This window comes from Parambassis ranga, chromosome 8, assembly GCF_900634625.1.
Source record: "Parambassis ranga chromosome 8, fParRan2.1, whole genome shotgun sequence".
Taxonomy (NCBI): domain Eukaryota; kingdom Metazoa; phylum Chordata; class Actinopteri; family Ambassidae; genus Parambassis; species Parambassis ranga.
This window is the reverse complement of record NC_041029.1, coordinates 10,488,721-10,511,154: the sequence shown is the minus strand read 5'-3', so window position 1 is coordinate 10,511,154 and position 22,434 is coordinate 10,488,721. Positions and strand designations below refer to the sequence as shown.

Sequence of the window (22,434 nt, the reverse complement as noted above, 5' to 3'; positions counted from 1 at the left end):
ACAGTTTCAGGGGGCAACTGGAGGTAACACAGGAAGCTCGGGAGCCACTGCTGCTGAATGCTCCTCTCTGCACCACATTCCAGCACATTTTAAGGCTAGTGTTTAAAATGTGGCTTCAGCAAGTGGAAAGCAGGTGGAACCTAGAAGTGGGGATTTCTTACAGTATAATAAGTGTAATAAGTGTAACAGACATGATGACTGTTGTGTAACCATGATTGTTTTTATGAAATTATAGTGAATATATGACACAAATAACTGCATCCCCTCATCAGTGATAAAGGTCAACACCGGGATATGGTTGGGTTGCTCAAGCGTCATATTGGCATTACATGACCTCCAAACCTTTATGAAAAAAATAATAAGCACATCCAGTGGCATGCAGAGTATGTGATCTGTAAAGAGAGAGAGTCACATTATGGTCCTTGATGGATGATGATGTTGGAGGAGGAAGTGGATGTTTCAGAGAGAGGGGGATGGGGAGCAGTAAGGGGTTAGTGGAAGGGTGAGGCGGTGTGGGGATTTGTAGGGGGCGGGTACAGTCAGGGCCCACGGGGAGCGAGGCTGGGGGATGGGACTGAGTCCCCCGTTTTTTTTTTTTTGGGTTAATATAATACCTCTGTACTGTGAACTGCCTTTTGAGCAAGCTCCATTTTCTGGCCTCATTGCCAAGCTATGAATGGGACGTTGCATGAGAGCTTTGTCTCCGCTCAGCGCTCGGTGCCATGGGCTCAAACAGGGTACTCCATTCATGCACTCTCTCTCTGATTTTGCCTCATTAGACTGTGGGTGCCTGGCATGTTGAGCTGCCTTTGTGTGTTTATGTGTACATGCATGACTGTTCCTATGAGTGTGATAATTGATTGCATCGCTCACAGGGTTTTCCCTCTGTAACACATGTGTGCATGGGGTGTCGATCAGCTTCTGTAAACAGAGGATAGCATAGGATCATGGAAAGGAGGAGAAGGGAAGAGGAGGAGGACCGCTCTCATCAAATTTAGTCAAGATTCACCCACCCTCTGGTCAAGAGTTGTGAAACTGACACACGCTTTAATGACTGCGTTAGCCTTGTGATCCCCTCGTCCAAAAACAGCTCCTAACAGAGCCAGAACTGCTCTAACGCTTGACCCGGCATCATGTTTTTTTTCTTTTGGCTTCATACAAATGTTGAATTGCAGCAGCAGAGTGCATCTGAAATGCACCATCAGCGCTAACTTCTGAGTCACCTCTTATCACCATCCTGCTCTTTGTGTCTATCAGTCTTTCAGACAGCAGAATGGCCCCTACAGTGTAGACTGAGGCTGAAAGCTGCAGCTGCTGCACACACTGTGCAGAGGCGAGGGACAGCGCTCCCCCTGCTCCTCTGCACACACACACTACACACACATATACACACAGATAGAGCTGCTCCTCCCTGTTTGTCTGATGTTTTGCTTTGCTTTAATAGCAAGACTGATGCCATTTAAATCTTCTGCTTCAATTCACTCAATGCAAATCCAGCTGCATAAGTGGGTTACCAAAGTCCTTTACTGACACATAGGCGAGGACAGTGAATGCAGCGGGCCTATACAGCCCCATTTATCCTAATGTCAGATTAATAAATTAACTGAATGTGAGAGCTAAAAATGCAGCTAAGAGAAGATTTCCAAATTAGCATTTTAAAAATGCATATGCAGTCATTTTTGCTTCCAGAATTTCAATGAACATGTTCTTTTCTTCTGAACATTTTGTATCTCAGACATCCTTTATTGAGAAGCTTTGACTGACTTTACATTCTAATTATTGCAATTCTTCAAAATATGTATGAAATAGGAATATTGATTGTTCTGGTTGTCCCCCTGGTGTGTAGTTTTTGTAATGAGGCTCGGGTTCTTTTATAGCAGCCTCCTGTGTCCTGCAAGTTGTCACTACATGCACTCAGTCGGTGTCTCACTTTAGCCCTCATAGAATAGTCAAACATGTAGGATAGTCCTTCAGGAGCAAATGTCATGATACCTTGACAGTGGCTTCTTTTCAAGCAGCCAATCATATTGCAGATGAGGCAGCAACTGATACCCAAACTGTGACTTTTCTATACAACAATAATCCAGACTCTGCTAAATTATACATCAGTCAGTCAGTTATTATGAGCACTGACAGGGGAAGTGAATCACAGTGTATCTGGTTACCATGGCACCTGTTAGTCAGGCAGCAGATAAGCATTTTGTCCTCAAAGCTGTTAAAAGCAAAAAAAAGTTAGACCAAACTGTGAGTGCTATATGACTCGTGGGGTGTTCCTGGACACACAGGAACACACAGTGATTCTTCACACTAGTTAGAGTGCCCTGCTGATCATAATGTTGCCTGATTATTGTATAAATTACTTTTTTTTAATTTTGTAAATTAACAGCATCCTAATTTCTGCCTACATTCTTAGTTCGAAATCTAGCAGCAACCTCTACGGCTGAGAGACGAAGACTATGTGGAAGTTTAAAACAAAAAAACAAAAAAACTGCAGTTTTCCCCATGGCCTCTAGGGTCTGGCTCCAAAAAGTCATTCCCTATAGACCTCACTGTTAAATGGTCTGTTTACAGTCTGGTACATAAGGGTAGTTTTGGTCTCTTGATAAATTTCAAAGGGTGAGGCAGCACTTCTTTGCCTGTATTTGGAGTTTAGGTGGACTATGTCACTGCAAACAGTTGAAGACTCTTTGCGAAGATGCATACAGTACATATTATGAGCTATACAACATAAACATCATGTTAATGTAAAAAGTTGACATTTTATACAGCTCGTTAAACATCACGTTTAGTCTCACACTAACACCTTTTTTTGTGCACACTCACAGAAAGAGGCAATAACACACTAAACCCATTTTCCAATCCACTCCCCATTTCACAGCATAAACACACAGTGTCCAGTAATTTTGGAACCAGCTGTGGTATTTATAACATATTTGGAATGCTATTTAAAGAAACCTTCCTTCCCCTCATTCGTCCTCCCTCTGCCGGGCTTTCCAGCTCCTGCTGTATTGAAAGATCCGCCGCAGTAAATGAAGTCATGCCTAATCCCGTATATGCTATATGGCCCCTCTGACGAAGACTCATCAAGGTGAAAGTGCTGTGTGATTTGTTGGATATTATTAGTATGGTAATAAGGTCTTTGAAGACAGACTGAGAGGGAGCGGCACACACTGTGCATCCAGGTGTGTGAGCAGTCGCCTCAGGAACAGATCCGTCAGACTAGTGAACACACACTGTAATGAAAGACTCGCCACTTCCCCATGAATAAGACTAACACACATGTACAGTAGTTTGTGAGGCTGCGTACACACATTCAGGGGTTTACGCAAATCCAAACACACGTTCCCTCCTTCTGCCCTCCAAACCTGTCACCAATGGCATTGCTCTGCACACACACACGTTGAATATGCTCCATCCATGCCTGAAGACACAACAAGAAACATCTAATTCTGAGTCACTCTCAGTCTGACTCACACACATGAAAATACACACACACACACACACACATCCTCAGAGCAGCGTTCCCCTCAGGGAGCACATTTTGCTTTACCAATGCCCTTTAACTTGGTTACTGGGACACATTTTATCTAATTCATCATATATTGTATACTCTTGCTCAATGCACACTTATTTCATTCATACACAGACTTGCAGACTCCTCCTCCTCCTCCTTCAACTCCCTCTGCCGTCTTCGTCACTCCTACTACTGAGTCTGCAGGTAAGCCCATGCCTGAGGAGATGGGAGCTGTTTGCTTCCACGTGCGCCTTGGCACGCGTGATTATGTACGCTAACATACACACGAGGCGCTCGGGTGTCCACTTACCTCAGGTTACCTCCACGCTAATTACAGATGAACATCTAATCTCAGGCTGATGAGTTAAATGAGATGTTTTATAGTAAAGCATGAGATGAGCTGCTGATGGACATGTGATGCACAATTCTGCTAAAAGAACAGATTGTTTTTCTTCTGCAGCTAATTGTATGTGAGTCAAACCTGCGATACACGTGAGTGTATGGTTGCATATAAGGCAGACTAAAATTGTAAGCTGGCTGCACACAGTGCTTTTGTGTGATTGGAGCCTATAGGGAGCAATTTATAAGTTACACAAACAGTCTGTGGAGATCAAAAGAAACATGTAGCAATAAGTGGAGGATCTATGGAGCCTTTGTATTAGGGATCTGTGGTTTAAATTCCTCTCAAGCTTTTACACAGAGCTGTAAGCTTTTCTATTGTTTGCTACCGTGTTGGCTTTGACATGCAGCAAAACAAACATGCACAGAGTTTCTTTTTATTATACATCCACCTGTTTATGTGTGCGTATCTGTCATTTCAGCTCTGTTTGACAATGAATTATACCAACAATAGGCAGACAGCCTGAGTCAAGGAGGCAGCTTCTCTCAGAATCGCTAATATTTAGCAGCCCAAATGTGTTTGTTCACTGGTGAGCCTCTGAATGTCTTAGCCACATGTTTGTGTATGATAATGAACATGTGCTCATAGCCTCCATTTGCCCTCTGTTAATTAATCTGCTCTATGCTGCAGATAAAAATCAACAAGGATTCACCGTTTCCAGGAGCTTTCGAGCTATTCAGAGTCCAGGGTATATCAGTGTTACTGTGTATTTCAGATTCACTTGAACATGACGTTGTTTATACAAATGCTAGAGTAAGCAGATAAGATATGTTTGGTTGGATGGTTTGCTTATTATTGTGCAACACTATGCTTAAATGTATGCTGTAAGACACTAAACAAAGCATATACATGTGCAGGGGGGTATAGCTCAGTGGTAGAGCATTTGACTGCAGATCAAGAGGTCCCCAGTTCAAATCTGGGTGCCCTAGCACTGTTGCATAATTCAGCCATATGCAGATTCTCTGTCCTCCCCTGCAGACAGGCTGGATTGCTTTAAATGTGACGAGCAGCACTGACTCCTGACACAGATCGAGAACCACTGGCATACAGCACAGGACATTGTGTAACATCTCCGCCACAGGTGTCAAACGTCTGAGAGTCCGCAGGTTTCCTCTCCAGACAGACATCACAAAATACACACGGCAGGTAGTGCTGCAAAAATAAATTCCCTCCTCTCACTGAAGCTTTTACAATGAGACATCAGTATGGGTCAATACTGACTCTGTGAAATTGTTTCGCTCTGAGCCAACAGATTTAGTAGATGTTCTGATTAGATAAGATGCCTTTAATGGTCTAGGGCAGTGGTCCCCAACCACCGGGCCGGGGACCGGTACCGGTCCGTGGGTCATTTGGTACCGGGCCGCACAGAAAGACTGAGCAAAACATATATTATTCATTATCTGAGTCTGACAGCTGTTTCATTTATAAATCGATCAGATTCATCCGCTTGTGCCTTTAAGCACCTGCCCAGACGCTTGTCTCGGTCAACGGATACGGCCCCAAAATTAAGCCTAAAAGCTAGCAAAAATGAATAAAAAACAAACGTCTTTGGAGAGCTTCTTCGGAAAGGGGAAAAGGCCTAACGAGGAGACAGAAGAAGAGGAGCCTACCCCTTCAAAGAAAAAGAAACCTGCATTTAAAAGACTATATCAGGAGTCCTATTTAAAATACGGATTTATTGCAACAGGTGATTCTCACACACCAAGTCCGCTCTGAGTGATATGTGGCGACAGACTCGCAAATGAGGCAACGAAGCCTTCAGAACTGCGAGACCGAGCACCCTGCATTAAAAGACAAGCCATGGAAGAAAACATGAACAAGAACGACTGAAGTTCTGAAATTAATGACGGCCAAAACAAAATTACGGATTGGACTGGACATAAGAAACACACTTCGGGTGTCATGTCTCCCATTATCCCCAGATGGGACCGCCTCATTGCTGGGAAAGCTCAAAGGCTCCCACTAATTAAGCATAAGAGTAAGAGTCTGTTTATGCACTTTTTTTTTTTTGTTTTTTCTTTTTTCTGTGCCGGTCCGTGAAAGTATTGTTTTACATGATACCGGTCCGTGGTGCAAAAAAGGTTGGGGACCGCTGGTCTAGGGCACACCTTTTTCACACAAATGGCCCAGCTGCTTGATCGTTTGTATGTATTATGTCTGCCTGTGTGATAATGTCATATTTAAATGGAGTATACCCTCTGTTCCTGTAAACCATGCTAATAGCTCTGAACTAGCTAATGTTTACACCTTTTCTGTCCTTCAACAGACGAGAGTTGTAGTTCACTGAAATTTCCCTCATTTAAAGGTAGGGTAGGAGATTTTGAAAACTCAGTGAGAGTCAGCCAGATATTGAAAGTAAACACACGCGCTTTTCTCTCGGAGCTCACCCCAAAGCCACGCCTCCAACCAGTCTGTCTACGGCCATCGTGCACGTACCTCTCTGGTGCGCGCAGAGCAGGAAGAGAGCAGCCAACCAGCCAATACTCCGCGCAGGTGCGCCTCGTAGGATTGGCTGATGTTTTTAGAGTTTTATAGCTTCCACAGATGCTTCATATTCTTCGTTTTGAAGCAAAACTGCCGAACTAATCGATGGCTATCGGATTGTAAAGTGAAGTTACACTAATTTAACAAAAAGTGCATCAGAATGAAATCTCCTACCCTACTTTTAAACCGTAAGGCTTTTGTGATTATTTAGCTGTTGTCATGCAAAGGCACAGGTTCTCTGGCATGCTACATACTTGGGGACTGGATGCATTTAATAATGCACATGTAATGCGAACTAGGGACTTTTTGATCTGCTCACAAATGTTCTCGCTCCTCACTCGACATGCCCATAAAGGCAAGACCACAGGCACACTTTAATATTCACACACTCTTTACAGTAACAACTTCTCCTCTAGTCTTTGGCTCTGTTTTGTAATGTGCACAGTCAGTCACAGTGTTTTACTCATGGGATTTGATGTGATGTACCTAACAGGATGCTGAGTTGGGACATAGCTTGATAGTGTTTGAAAAAAATAGCAGCAGTCTATTTTTTTTGGATTTGAAACAGTGGAAAGTTTACTACCAGGAAGTTATCATTCAAACTCGTCTTTCTTCCTCTAAACTCACAAATTACAGCCTTGAGTCATTTTAAGAGGTGCTTTTTTTTCTCCACGAAGTGAAACTTTTCCTTTCTATAAAGTCTTCAGTTAACGATGACACGGCTGTCTAAGGCTTAGTAGCCACTTGTCAGTCTGCAGCTCTGGAATACAGAGATTTCTGTAATGGCCTGAGTGGAAGCATCTTGTGACAATATGAACAAGAAGCCAGCTGACAAATTTGTCACTCAAGCCTCTTCTTAAAGTGCTTTGATGTTTACATGGACGATGCTCTGTAAAATGAGCCAAATTAGCTTGGATTATGCAGTCAGAATAAGGGATTATGGGAGTTAAGCATCCACAATCTCCTCAATCCATCTATGAGCAGTCTGTGTTAAAACATGCTCATACATACATATTATTACACATACAGTATTTAAAATGCAGGCAGAAGGCAGTGTTGATAAGTTGCTTCAAAAACATGACACATGTTGTTCTTTTGTGGTGATGTAACATGAGAAATCATCATCATGGCGCCAACCAAATGCAAGTGTTTATATCATTTAGTCTGCAGTGTCCAGCATCTGTAGCACTAGAAGCTCTCTGTGTTGTCATATTTGTGACTTTTGTCTTGTTTAACAGGCCCAGCAACACTAAAATAAATATAGTTATGTGTTTGTGAAGAAGACATTTACTTTTGACTTAGAAAATAATGACTAATTTCAAATTCTGCTCTGATTGTGTGTAGTCCTTGTTTAAGCATAATAAGCAGCACAGACTGAGGCTGATTAGTTGTTTACAGAGGAGTTCATTTTTCATGGAACATAATAAGAATTCGGGTAATTTACTCTGTACAGTGTATTTGCTCTCATTTATTTACTTATAACACACATGTGCACGTGTGTGTGTGTGCCGTTCTCTCTTCTGTGCCTTTGCCTCCAATCTAGCAAGTGATCAGAGTGCAGCTGACTCCACTCAGGCCTCATTGTGGGTGTCTTTCAATTGGCTGCAGAAATGTGGCCCCTACATCAACAGGATGTGTGTTGCACAATTTCTTGAGCCGCAACATATGTCTGGTTGCCCTGTCGTATCTTTTGGTAACTTGATTTGAGGAGAATGTTTCATTGTGTCGCCTAGTGTAGCCTTCTTAGCGTTAGCACAGGTCTGCAGCGCAGCTTACTCACCTGAACAGGTGAGTGTCGAGCTGTGTTCTTTGATCCTTCCATTTTTTTAAATTTTTTTTTTATTTTCCGGAGCAGTCCTTAATGGGGATGAAGTGTCCTGTTGGGGGCAGGTGTTTCAGGGCCTTGTCCTCTGAAGTTCAGCCTTTAAAGTTGCCTCGAGTCCGGCATGCTCCAAAAGATAAGTAGGTTTTTTACAGGAGCTGGGGGAGTTTAGTTTGTTGTGACAACAGTCTCACCTGTGTGAAGGTATGGGTCCATAAAATACTGGCAGCATACAAATCCAGTAGCAGCGTCATAACACTGAACATAACACTCTCAAGCTGTGGAGAATCTTAGTTGGGTTTCAGTAAGAAGCGCGTCACTCTGGTTCTAGCAGAACAGAATGTTTTATTTCAGAGATGGAATGATGTAGGAGAGGGAAAATCTGAAAATGCCTTTACTGCTGATATGAAGCATGTGTGGAATTCTGGACGCACAGTGAAAAAGTGCAGTTCCAGGGCTGCTAAAGTTGGAGGCCGAGACAGACATCTAATTATGCCAGCTGCAGTCTCCATCTCTGGTGTCGACCTAATGGTGCATATATCATGCCAGTCATTCTGCATTTAATTTCATGTCAATGAAATCAGGTCTGTAAAGCAGTCAGAATGATGGACAGTACCTGCAACAAAAGCAAACCACCACCACTACCTCAACACTTGCTTTGCACATTGCCCTAAAAACTCATGCTGGCTCTGGTTTTGAATTGGAGTATTGAATATTCACCAGCAAAAAAAAAATAGCATGTAGTATGGATTTAGAAAGCTTAGCAAGCAACAGCAATTGGACACTTTGATGAATTAATGGAAGGATTTCTATTGATGAGCCCATTCATGCAAAGCACTGATGTATCACAAAAGAGTGGTATTGTACACTCAGAGGCCTCTTTCAAAGGGGGCACCCAGAGTTGAACTGGGGACCTCTTGATCTGCAGTCAAATGCTCTACCACTGAGCTATACCCCCTTCTCTGTGTGTAGCAAGCAGGGACAGCATCAGGGAGTTATTCTACTTTATGTCAGCGGAAAATTAAAGCTATAAATCATCTCTACCTCTGTGCTGGCCAAGTCTGCTAAGACAACCTCCACTGCTGCACAAACACAGATTACAAAGCGATTTGTTGTGTATTACTTGTGAGTTTGACCACATGCTAACCAGAAGCAAACTGTCCAACGCATTCATTCCTAATTGTACGATGCTATAGGCTGCTGTTTATGAGGTCATGAAAAAGTTTGTTCTTCTTATGGTTAATGATTTGAGTGATCATTATAGTCACATTAGCATGAAGATCTCATCTACAGATCACATTAAAAAACATTCAAATGATCATTTTTTCAAGGTCAATGTCAACATGATGACATCCAAATCAACGCGTGTCGCTACCGATTAGCGTCACTTCTAAGTAAAGTGTGATAGCTGCACATTAAAGAAAACATATTTAGCAGAGTCTGTGGACTTGAAGTGACATGATATGAATTTAAAGAGGATTTATGCTCTCTGATTTCTCAGCGCATGATCTGTGAAATTTGGTGATAGCAATTGGTCCGCTCAGAAGACAGAGATAAGAAAAGAGGCTGAGATAGCGTGCAGTCCTAATTTGAGCAAACCACCACTGGTGAGTGGATTTGGACAATATCAAAAGAACATCTTTCATTGTTCATAGCGCTGCACGATTATGACGCTACGAGAAGGCATGAGGGAGCGGAGAGAGTGAAGGAGTTTAGGAGGAGGGCATGCAGAGGCTGGAAGTGATGGAGGATTATGATCCTGCAGACATATTTCTGTAACAGACAGAGTATGATAGCTTGGCATCTCGCACTGAAGAGAACCAGGGTCAGATGATTGTATAGATACTCCCTAACTTTCATCTCAAAGTTGACGGTATCCTCCTCTGACCTTCTCGGGGAGTTTCTTCTCTTAGAATCCCAGTAATATTCATAAATTGCAGCATAAATTATTTGTAATACACAGCAGACTGTGTGTGATCTGAAGATGCTGAGTGCAGCCACAGTGATGGATGATGGAGACTGTGTGAGGCAAAGACAGGCACACATCTGTTTGTCACTCAGGCTTTTTGTCCTGATGCAATAACAATTATATATTCAGCGATTATGACCATAATGTGTGTATTTGATTAAGCTAAGTGATCACCAATGGATAGCTGATATTTTTCCAAAAACAGGAACGGCGATTGAATCACTGATGTTTACATAGTTGTCTGCCCTTTTATGGTCATATATATAAAAATCTTAAAGCACGGCTACATTTGTCACCATTGTAGACATGCACAATGAAATCATATCAAATAGTTTTGATGCCAAAAATACAATAAAAAAAATCTCAAATGGAAAAAAGCCTTATGGCTGACACAAACCCCAGTACTGCATGCTAGTGATAGAGACTTAGTTCATATGATCATAAAACTACAGTATAGACAGAGGTAGATATAGCTGCTAAAAGTGTGGGTGAAAACTCCACAGAGGGCAAAGATGAAGTACCATTTAAATAAGGGGATAAAAGTGCACATTTCTCATCTCTCCTGGAAGGCATCCACTCCCCTGTGCTCACAAAATGTGAGGGGGTTGAGGGAAAATTTGAATCTGACTCATTTCCGTACATTTCCCATGTTTGTTGTTTTTTAATTATAAAAAGGTTACAGAAACATTTTTCAGGCTGTGTCATAGTTCTCGTTTAAGGATTCTCAGTGACATTCTTACATGCATGCTTTCTATGTTAAAAAACAATCAAATGCTACACATAGGGCTAGTTTAAAGTGTCCTTTAATTGCGTTACAAAAGCACATTATTCTTCTTACTCTTTGCTGAAATCCTTGTCCTCTCCTGCTCCTCTCCGGTGGCCATAGATCGCTGAAAGTCAGTGAGTTGAGTGTGATTTACCTCCAACAGCCTCCCTTGCTTTCTCTGTCTGTCAGCCCCAGACTTCCCCTCCCTTTACCCCTACAAGGGGGGTATTAAAACCCCACCACCACCACCACCACCACCACCACCATTTCCTCCTCATCCTCACCATCACACATACCCCCACCCCCATCTATGACCCACTTTGGAAGGGATGAGGGGGTAAGTGAGGACCATTGTTGAGTACCACAGGGAGAGAGGCAAGATGCTCTGCCTCCCTCATTCCTCTCCCTTTCAGGAAGAGCTCACACTTGGTTAAGCACACACACTGAGGCTCTTCATAAGAGAACGGCCACGGAGTTGTGTGTTTTGTTTTGAGTTTTCTTTTTGTTTGTTGTAGTCGGGATGCTGCCGATGGTTTTAGGTCAGGGCTGTTTGATGTCAGCTGAGGTTAAGAGTATGTAAAGAAGACCGAGATGAGGAGACAGACAGAGATGGGGGGCCTCAGGTTGAGAGTCAAAGGACACAGTGCCTGGCATCTGTGAGAGACGGAGTAGAGTGAGTATGCTGCTTTATCACATTACTTTGCTCCTTGTGTTGACTGTGTGCGATTTTACCTTGTTTTATGTGACAAAGAGTTGGAAAAGTAATGCGGCAGCGCAGAGACTTTCTGAACTTGTTCAGAACATTACCAGCTATCGCTAACAAGCTCGTTTTCATGTATTATTTTCACTGCATGAAGTTGGATAAAAGGCACAGATGCACTCAGAGAGGCTGCTGCCGCCTCAGAGATTCCTCCTGTAACATATGGAACTGGTTTACCGTTGTGTTTCTTCCCTTCGGACACTATTAATGAGGGAATTGTTAGTTTCCCACGAACACAGGGAGAGACATCCTCCTTGAGAATCTGCCTTACTAGCTCATTCATCCATCTCAGCAAAGACTTCCTCATCTCCAGCTTCCATTTACAGTCAGAGGTTAATGTTTGACCGCGCTACGAAAACTTCTATTTTTATCTCTGAGTGATATTTTCTTTTTTGAATTCCTGTACGTCTTCGGCTACAATGTTTTATGAGCCAGAGGCCCAAATTGGGGGTGCACCCGTCTACTCAACTCTTTGGAATCTCTAGTTTATTTGTGTTTCATGGCTGCGTGCATTGATCACTCTGCAAGTAAGTTTTATGTCCGTCTTTGTGTGTCTGTTTAAAATACATGCAGCGTACAGTCCAATGGACATTAGTCTGTGAGGTGGGTGTGATTAACAAACGTCTGTGGTTAATGCAAAGTGACTCTTGGCATGTTTTTAATGAGTTCAGGGACTTTTTTCGGAGGATAGTTGCTGCTCAATAAAAAGAACAGACAACCAGAAAATGTTGATAAAAGTTCCATTTTTAGCTTTGCCGGATTTTTTTCCCCTGATATTTAAATATCTCTGCGTGTCTAACAAAGGAGCTTATCCAACCCCTTCAGAGACAGGAGAGAATGAAACACAATATAAGGAACCCCCTGTGCTTTTTAAGCCAGTGGTCAGACCTCAGCAGCGCTCTTACACAGGGTTATCTCTGTTCATATCCTGAATTCACAATGCAGAGACACGGTGACCTTTTTTATGGCATAATTCTGTTGGTTTTTATGAGGGGGTCTCTCAGTAGTAAAACAGTCACGGTTTAACCCACATATGACAATCCTGGAGGAGAGAGGGGTAGGTAGGTAGCTGGCCAGATGTGTGGCCAGCTACTGTGAGCAGATTAATTTGATCTGAGCAGTCTGACTATAGGTGGGAGCTCAGAGAAGCCGGAGGATGACAGAACACACAGAGAGAGAGAGAGAGAGAGAGAGAGAGAGGGCATCGAGGTGCTGACCCTCAAACAAGGACAGACAGAGGCGCTAACAGAACACACTCAGAGGTCTTAAAGTCTTGTTCTTCTTAGTTTTAATATTTTAAAGACGTCGTTAACTTTAGTGAGAATTATAGAGACATCAAAATCAATCATTTAGCTCAGTGTGCTTTGTGGTTATAATGTTATCAAGCCCTTTTTTATGGCAAAAGCTGACGACGTGCTCACACAATAAAGCTATTGTGTCCTTCTCATCCTAATTAATTATTAGTTGCATTGTCCTTTTAGTTAAAAAAAGGTGAGACAGCTGCATAGAAGGCAGCTTCAGACTTGGAAAAGGCTTCACTGATTAGACTCTTGTTCAGAATGTGACTTCTTCACTGTAGGTAGAGCCGTGTTTTTGAAGCAGGCAGCACAATTAGCCCTGAAGAATAGTCCTCTGTCTCTCTGTATTTGAATTTCTCTCTGTCAGCGACAAAGCAGTAAAGACTGCTGAATATTTTGAGCTTTAACAGCAGTTAAGCAGAATCTTTTCATTGTGTTAACATGTGTGAAGATGATAAACAACCAGCTCAGCTCTAATGATATGTGCGGCAGATTGTTTACTTTATTGAATAAAACATAAATGTGATCATATAAGAACATGTATGAGATATTAAAGTCGCAATCCACAGAGTGCAGTTGTAACGAAAGGTCAAATGAGGGGAGTGTTTTAAAGGCAGCCGTCCAATAACAGATCAGCAGGATCAGGAGCCAAATAAATCTTGGCTGAAGAAAGCGCTGACGGTGTCGTATACTGCGTCCGCCTTTAGATCTTTACGATCACTTTTAAAACACTCAGAGAGATCTAATTGATAATTAGCCTTATAATGTAACAGGGGAGGGAAATGTGTATCCTTACTCTGATTGACGGATAATGGGCTTCTGCATGTGCATAAATGTGTGTGTGTGAATGAATACTAATAATGAATGCTAATTATAGAGAAATGTTTGCTTATACCATGCACCATTACAGTAATGGTTCAACAATGCAGCTATCCTGTGTGTTTCATTTGTCTATAAAACTTACGCTTCACTTAATTAAAGTTCAACCAGCGGCTAATAAAGCTATTACGCTTACATACACTCATTAAACCTTTTTTTTAACATACAATACATTTGGTATCCAAAGTCCCCTTGGCCTGGGCTTATTAATTTAAATGCAGCTTCCTGTGTGTGTGTGTGTGTTTATAGATGGATTTGCATGTTCAAAGCCAGAGAGAAATATGTTTTATGTAGACAGTTTAGAGGCAAAAACAGAGGACACACAAGTCTTTACCCAGCAAAGTCTATGCGAACGGTGACCTCTGACCTCCGTGTGACATAAAACATCACTGGATAATGCTGGAATAATCAGTCATTTGTGTTTCCGTCCCACATGACATGACATGGCACCTTTTCTTCTTTGCAGGACTTGCGTCCTTGTTTTTATGTGAAATGTTTGTGTTCTGCAGGAAAAGCTGCACACCTGCCTGCCCCAGGCGTTTATGTAACCAGTGACTTAAATGTTATGTTTGATGTTCACATGCACCACTTGCCACAAAAAGAAGTCCAACTTAGTATGTGTTAAGTGACCGACAGAGCCTCTGCTGTGTACCTGTTGCAGTCCCCTCAGATGATGCATGCACTTTACAACACACGTCTCTGTTATGCAAGTCTGCACCCACCTGCAGTGGTCCCGTGCAGAGGTCGTGGTGTGTCCCGTATTGGGCTCATCCTCCCCCCTGGTGTCCCTCCCCACTCTTGGGGGCCCTGTAGCCGGAGCGCCGTGTCCACATGATGAGTCACAGCGGTGAATAAGGAGCACCTTGGCTAACCCTAATGCTGTGTTCCTTGTGCAGCGGGGACATTGTGGTTTCATGCTTTTAGAGTTTGCTGCACGTGTAAGAGCGTCTGTCTCTGCGTACGCAAGCCTCTGTGGATTCTTAGGGATGAAAGCTGGTGACTGAGGGGATCCCTGCAGTGATGCTCACTGTGGTTGTAACTGTCTGTTTGAGTCAGTGTGAAAGGTTGTGATGTGGGGAGTTCATCATGTCGACCTTTGACCTTGTGCATTTCTGGTAGCGCTCTGAGCTGTGTCATGAGATCAGACTAATACATGTAAGTTTGTTGATTACACAGTCATGACCTTTTGAGCTAATAACTGTGGAGTCATTGATCCTGAAAGTGATTCCCTTTCAAAGCTCATTAGTAATCTCCTGTTACATAAACCCACTGTGACTTTACACTGGAGGGGGCTTTCCTTGTGACTGTTCTTAACTTCTAAACCAAAGTCTTTTTTTTTTTTGCTTTTTGATGGTTTTTTCATGTGACGTGATTTCCACCAATTTGCTGTTCATTTTGTATGTCAAAGTATCAGACAGGAAATCAGCGCACTGCATCAGTTTGGTGCTATTCGGGAGGCTGACTCACACTGGTAAATTAATGCACAGAGTCAGCTTCTTACCCCTAACTGCCCCACTAGCTCCTGTAGACATAAATTGGATGAGAAAGCACAATGCCAGGTTATATGTGGCTGAGGTAGCAGGAGTAGTAAAACCCAGGCAGCTGTGTGCCCGCATGGGATGGAGCATCTCTCCTGGTTAGTGGGGAGCCTGACAAACTGCCCGAGCAGACACACTTAACAACTACGGCCTCACACATGGTCCCTTTAAAATACACTCTACAGGCGTTTACATGTATATATTTATATATGTATATATATATATATATATATATATATATATATATATATATATGGTTTACAGGTTGTAAAAACAAATACAACATTGTTTTATTTCCAAATAGGCAAATATATGAATAAAATGAAAATATTATATATTATATAAAATCCTAGATAAATAAAATAGCCAATAAACCTTTTTGGAATTAATGTATTTTTTATTTGTGAATATAAAGAATACAAAGGATGCTAATGCTTGTTCCCATGTATCTTTGCCTCACTGTGCTAAACTTGCTAGCTACTTGCTATTGTCTTGATGATATCTAATTCATCCAAGGCTAATGTGGTCGATAAATTCCTTATTTAATCTGTTACACAAAAACTGTTTTATGTTTTAAACCATGTGGGGTTTAGTTAACTCTGCAGTTATGCAAAGCAGTTGTGTATAATGCTAACTTTCTAAGAGACAATGAAATGTGGGGGGTTATCATAGTGAAACACTATATGAGTGAATATTGCTGGTGAAAGCAACAGGCAGGGTGATGGATTTTTCCTGTTTATCTGCCTGGATATTATTATTTAAAAGAAAGATGAGCAGCACAGTAACAGTCATACAGAGAAATACAGTGATGTCATGCAGGAAAAGTCCGACTGAGCTCAGTAATGGAAGGACACGGCTATGACTGTGTGTGTCTGTGGCAGCTTCCTGCACTTTTCCAGCCATGTGCTGCTTACTCATACATGTCGGTCACAGACGTTCTGAGCTCGCTGGACTGAACGTACACTGTTGTACTGTTGCACACTTACACAGTCTGTTAGTAACACACATTCTGGAGCGTGCACACAAAAGGATTCCCGACATCTTCCTCCTGTGTCTCAGGCATGTCCATATATGGTCAGAGTGATCAATACTCTACACATGTTTTATCGCAGCCCGACTCCAAAACATTCCCACCCTCTCCTGCTGGAGACACAAAGCAGAAGGCTGGGAGCTTCTGCTCCTCAGATCCGCCTTATCCCCCCCCCCCCCCTCTCGCTCCAGCTAAGCTCTCAACCTGCTTGGTAAGGATATCGTCTCTGGAAGCCCTTTAAACCCAAACCTAAGCTAGTATTCATGGTTGGATTTTCCTCTCCGTCAAGCTGACAATAAGCCATGTGCTATTGCAGCTTCATAAGGGGGGAAAAAGTTCTGTGGAGGTGTTATACGCATCCCCCAAAGCTGCCCTGAGGGACAGCAGTGTTTGGGTTCAGCTCCACTGCCTGAGCTAATGTGGGTCTGCTGTCTGAGATCCCGCTCCAACGGTTTGTGCCTGGCCACCTGCTGATTCTGCTGGTTTGGACGGACTGCCTGGAGCCCAGAGCTAACCTACATAGGCAACATGTCCTTCTTACCAAACTGCACAGACACACACTCATAGAGTGTGTCACAATGCCATTTACCTCTCACCCAGAACAAACCAGCGAAGTTAATACAATCCTGAAAACTGCACCTCACACAGAAGAAGGCTCGCTAAGAGGATTTATTTCTTCTAAAAGAGATAGGCTGTTAAATAAAGTGTGTGTGTATTTGGTGAGAGCAAATTCCCCATTTGGATTATTTCGCCTCCTTCTCAGTGTTGCTTGATGGTATTTTTTAATGCTGATATCCTCTTTGGAGCCTGTTTGGTCGTCTAATTCCCTAAAAAGCCCAGACTTGACAGCAACCTCTCTGTAGCTCTGAGCTGCTTTCAGCATGTGTGTGTGTGTATTTGAAGTGCAAGGAGCAACAGATCAAATTAAGGTTGTATTGATTGCCTGAGCTCCAAGAGGAACATTCATTTTAATTAAGGCAATTATTATGTCACCCTCTTTCACATCTTGCCTCAGGACTAATACTGTTTCTGCAGGGATTAAAGTCTTACAAGTAAAAATTGGACAAATCTCACTTGATGCTTTGATCGTGCTTTAAAATGTTAAGATGTTTTAGTGGAGTGCATCTATTCTGAGTTTACACTGTCTTCCCTTGTGTCTCCTTCTGTTGTCCAGAGTCTGTGAACAGGTGAGAGAGGGACACTGTCTGCCCCACTGTCCAGCGACACCATGAGCTGGAGCTTCCTCACGCGGCTGCTGGAGGAGATCCACAACCACTCCACCTTCGTGGGGAAGCTGTGGCTCACCGTGCTCATCGTCTTCCGCATCGTTCTCACCGCTGTTGGGGGAGAATCCATCTACTACGACGAGCAGAGCAAGTTTGTTTGCAACTCGGGCCAGCCGGGCTGCGAGAATGTCTGTTACGACGCCTTTGCCCCTCTGTCTCACGTCCGCTTCTGGGTCTTCCAGATCATCTTGGTGGCAATGCCTTCTCTCATGTACATGGGCTATGCTGTCAACAAGATTGCACGATTAGAAGAAGCCAAAGGAGGAGGTGGATCTGCTGCTGTTAGAACAGGAGGAGGGGGATACACGCACAGGAAACCGAGGAAAATCTGCTTTGGAGCACGGCAGCACCGGGGCATTGAGGAGGCCGAGGAGGACCAGGAGGATGATCCCATGATTTATGAGGTGCCAGAAATTGAGCCCCCAAAAAGGCCCCGGGATCCACTGCAGCCCACACCCAGGCCCAAAATCCGGCACGATGGGCGCAAGCGCATCAGAGATGAGGGGCTGATGCGGGTCTACGTGCTGCAGCTGGTGACACGTACAGTGCTAGAAGCAGGCTTCCTCACAGGACAGTATTTGCTGTACGGATTCCGTGTCACACCTGTGTTTGTTTGTTCAGGGAAACCCTGTCCCCACAGCGTTGACTGCTTTGTGTCGCGCCCTACAGAGAAAACCATCTTCCTGCGCATCATGTACGGAGTCACTGTCCTTTGCCTCACCCTAAATGTCTGGGAGATGCTCCATTTGGGCATTGGTACAATCTGTGACATTCTTCGCCGTCGGCGCTGCCCCCCTCAGGAGGACGAGTACCAGTTGGGCTTGCTGGGCCCAAGCGGGGGCGGGGAGGGGTCAGTAGGGGGAACAGGACCCGAGGCGGGTTCTGAAGGAGGGGTGGGTGGAGATGGTGCAGCTGATTATGTTGGCTACCCCTTCTCATGGAACACACCCTCAGCTCCACCAGGCTACAACATCGTGGTAAAGCCGGAGCAGATGCCATACACGGACCTTAGCAATGCTAAGATAGCATGTAAGCAGAACCGAGCTAACATTGCCCAGGAGGAGCAGCAGCAGTTCGGTAGCAATGAAGACAATTTCCCCACTGGAGGAGAGGCCCGAGTGGCTCTGAACAAAGACATGATCCAGCAAGCTCACGAGCAACTGGAGGCTGCCATCCAGGCCTACAGCCAGCAGCACCGAGCGGAGGAGCAACTTGGGGACAACCAGGACGACAAGCCTCAAAGTAACATTATCCAAGCCCAACCTCAACTGCAGCCGCAGCCTCAGAAAGAGCGCAAGCATAGAGTCAAGCACGGCAAAGGAGGCAGCAGTGGAGGAGGCAGCAGCAGTAACAGCAGCAGCAGCAAATCAGGGGAGGGCAAACCCTCTGTATGGATTTAAGCCCGGAGTCGGTGTTTTAAAACCCTGTACATAAACTACAGACTGGACGAGCTGTTGCAATCTTCCTTGGATATTTACACACCACTGTGCCTTTGAGAATCCTGCAAGCTGGAGAAGATGTGTTTGTGTAAAAAAAAAAAAAAAAAGGTGTGTAAAGAGGAAAAAATATAAAAAATGTGATGTTGCAGCTGACAATTAGTTTTGTCTGGGCTATCATCGTCTAACTTGAAACAGTCACCAACACAAACTGTGATAGGCTACAGTCTGTCGTTTACATGTCTCATCCTCCTCAAATCCAGATCATTGACCTCTGTTGTCTTCCTGTTCATCCTTTCTTAGAGATCTCAGCTTTGTAGGGGGAAATTCACAAAATCACAGAATCATGAGTTCTTTTCGCAAATTAGATTGAGCCCAGATTTGGTTAAGCTATTTTTCCTTTGCAATTAATGCATTAGCATAATACTTCTTGGGACATTTACAGGGATGCTATGTCCTTAGCAAGCTAATGCAATGACTTCACACTGTTATGACGTAGTAAAGAAACGTCATTCCTACATAAATGCAATAAAATGAAAGATAATTCAGTGGCAGCGCCTAAAGCAGTGACTTTATAACATCACCTTCCTGAAGGCCGTGTCCTGTCAGTCATGTTCTGTGTCCGCTCCCTCTCGCTCTCTCTCCAGGTTCATTCACAGTGTTATATGGCCGTGACCTTGCATTCAACTGTGTGTTTGTATGATGTTTTTTCTGTGTATTTTTTTACAACAGTGCAACACCATGATTTCTATCCTTAAAAAAACGGTGCATATTAAGCAATCCACTTTCTCAGTTTCTCTCCGTAATGGCTATTGGATAAGGCTACTTATGCTGATGCTCCCTCTGCCTTGTAGTAGACTGCCCCCTAGTGGTATCTTCTGTATAAGGATACCAGTTGCCAATGCTACCTGCATCCAGCAACACTTTAACCAGCTTTTTTACCAACAAGACTTGTGTCACTTCTGTCTTTCCAAGTGCTACAAGTTCAGTGTCAGATGCACACAATGGCTGCAATATCACCAGGTTGTTATGAGGTTTAAAGCCATTACTATAATATTAGTGAGACCAAACACTGTTTGTGTGATGCAAGTGTCAGTGCCAAGATTTTTAATGCTGGGCTGCTATGAAGCCTGGTTGTTTGTAGCTTTGGAATACTGTGGCCATGCTACTCCAATTGTGGAAATATGCCTACGTGAGACCAACCCTTTTGTAAAAGTCATGATTTTTTTTATTGTATGTGTTTTGCCTTTTTTAAACAATGGGATTTAAAATAAGAAAACTGAATTTTTATGTTGAAGCCAGTGTTTTATATGAAAACACTCATTTTTAAAATGTTTGTAAAATAAAAGAAGGCAAGATCTTAAAAAAATAGCTGTATGAATATTTATGGTTATTGTGATTTACATTGCCTTCTAATGTAAAAGAAAAAAGAAAAAAACGATGTGAAATACGACAGTATATTTTTATAATATGTCAGCTACAGTGACTTAAAAGAAAAAAGTCTTTTCCTTGTGTGTTGCAGTGTCAGTATTTCATGTATGATGTATTTTAATAAACAGTGTTACTCTTTTCTCCAGCATTGTTCTGAGATCTGCTGAGCAGCTGTGTGTGGAGATGGGATCTGTTGGCAAAAGGAACACAAAGTGCCAAAATATTCAAATCAAGGCTTCCAGGATTTGCTTGATTACATTTCTTGGTCGTACAAATTGAACAGACAAACTGGCACTTTCTGTTCTTTGGTTTAAGTCTGAGCCAGCTGAACGAAGCTGAAAATGCTTCTCAATACAACAGTGTGCTGTTGTGATTTGTTTTCCCCACTGGGCTCCGGATGTCTGTGCAGAAAGCCCAGCCAGCAGCAGCAGACAGACATAAATCACCAGAAGTTCTTCATTCCATCAGCAACGATTGACACTGGCTCCAAACCGAGGCCGCCCTGATCACAATGAGCCACAGGTGATGTACTGAGAGGTTCACGCTCACTGTCAGTCTCTTCCCCTGAGAGCCAATCAACCCGCATTAACATCTTCCTCCGCTGCAGTAAGCAAAGTTTTCCTCTACTAAAGTATTTACTGCTGTTTGGGCAAACTGCAACATGAGTGGATTTACAGGCAGCTGGTGGCGCTCTGTTGTCAGATCCAGCTGGGAACCACAAGAGGGCGACTTCTTGTCAAGTGAGGGGGAGAAAGGGGGACATACTGGGTGAGGTGCCATGAGGCTATACTCAAAGACCTCCATCTGTTCAAGCCTGCATGACTGGCAGCTTGGTCACACATCTTCAAAACTGTTTTAGGTTTTAGGAGGAATTAAGGCAGCTATCCAGGTCAGAAGTTTCACCCTGTGGCACATGTTATGTATTGGTTCTATTTTCTCTATTGAATGACAAAGTTAGAAGAGGCTGGCTTTTATGAGTACTATTGTGCTCCTCTGTCCCTGTCCTGTGACAACCTCATGGCCCTAAAATGAAGTGTGTCAACAAGTTTGTGTGTGTGTAGCATAAAGACGGATTTTGGCCAAGTTTGCAAAGTGTGTAACCCTTCATGTCTGTGCTGGTTCTCTTATAGGAATGTTTATAAGAAAAGAGGCAAATATAGGATTGTAACAAGCACTGTACAGACAGTATATGAGATATTAACTTTTTTTTCTTCCCTCATATGAGGCAGCAGAAATCATCCCAAGTTATAGTGAGAAATGAATAAGTGTGAGGCCGCTGTTCACAGGTACAACAGGATCATCATCAGTTCAGGGTGTAGCAGCGCATATACACATATTCTTTGCGATCTCTTTACAGTGAGAGCATTACACCTGGAGTCCGATAGAGTCTTTTTATGATTCTTCTTCATCCCTGATGTGGTGTGTTCCCCACCCCTCACCTACATGTTTCTCATCATATAACTCATATGGGATGTGACAATAAAACCAGTGGTGTAACGAGTACAAAGTCTGATTCATACATGTGTGTTATCAGTGTTTTTCTATGCCTTTTGTAAATTTTTTTTTTTTTCTCGAGTGCCATTCTGGTATATCCCTGGGCAAAGATATTTTTTTTTCTTTGATGAATGCATTTGATTTGCATGTGAAAAGGGCCTATTTTCCTACAAAATAATAATTAATTAAAACACATATTGATTAAAATCTTTGCGTCTTTTCTTTTGTCTACGGCACAAAACAAAAAAAAACATCAAACCACAGTAGAAACATCCTGTTTGCCAGCTTACAATGTGTGTTTGATTGTGATTGGTGGGGAGCAGGAGG

The 22,434-nt window shown here is 43.0% G+C and overlaps 1 protein-coding gene and 2 non-coding genes across 5 annotated transcripts in view; 2 read left to right on the top strand and 1 right to left on the bottom strand.

The window, feature by feature from the left end:
• Window positions 1–20,469, top strand: part of gjc1 (gap junction protein gamma 1) — a 34,535-nt gene extending 14,066 nt beyond the window's left edge. The window contains exons 1-2 of one of the 3 annotated variants that reach the window (XM_028412722.1): window positions 11,554–11,628; window positions 17,635–20,469. In XM_028412722.1, the coding sequence (XP_028268523.1) occupies window positions 17,689–19,146 (1,458 nt within the window). In that variant the 5' untranslated portion in view covers window positions 11,554–11,628; window positions 17,635–17,688 and the 3' untranslated portion in view covers window positions 19,147–20,469. Of the gene's footprint in view, window positions 1–11,553; window positions 11,629–12,225; window positions 12,243–17,634 lie in introns of those variants that run through there. The other 2 variants (XM_028412721.1, XM_028412720.1) reach the window with 2 other exon arrangements.
• On the top strand, window positions 4,772–4,843 carry trnac-gca (transfer RNA cysteine (anticodon GCA)). Its single transcript has one exon. It is a non-coding gene; the product is annotated as a tRNA-Cys (tRNA).
• trnac-gca (transfer RNA cysteine (anticodon GCA)) lies at window positions 9,107–9,178 on the bottom strand. The gene has a single exon. It is a non-coding gene; the product is annotated as a tRNA-Cys (tRNA).
• Window positions 20,470–22,434: the final 1,965 nt, after the last annotated feature.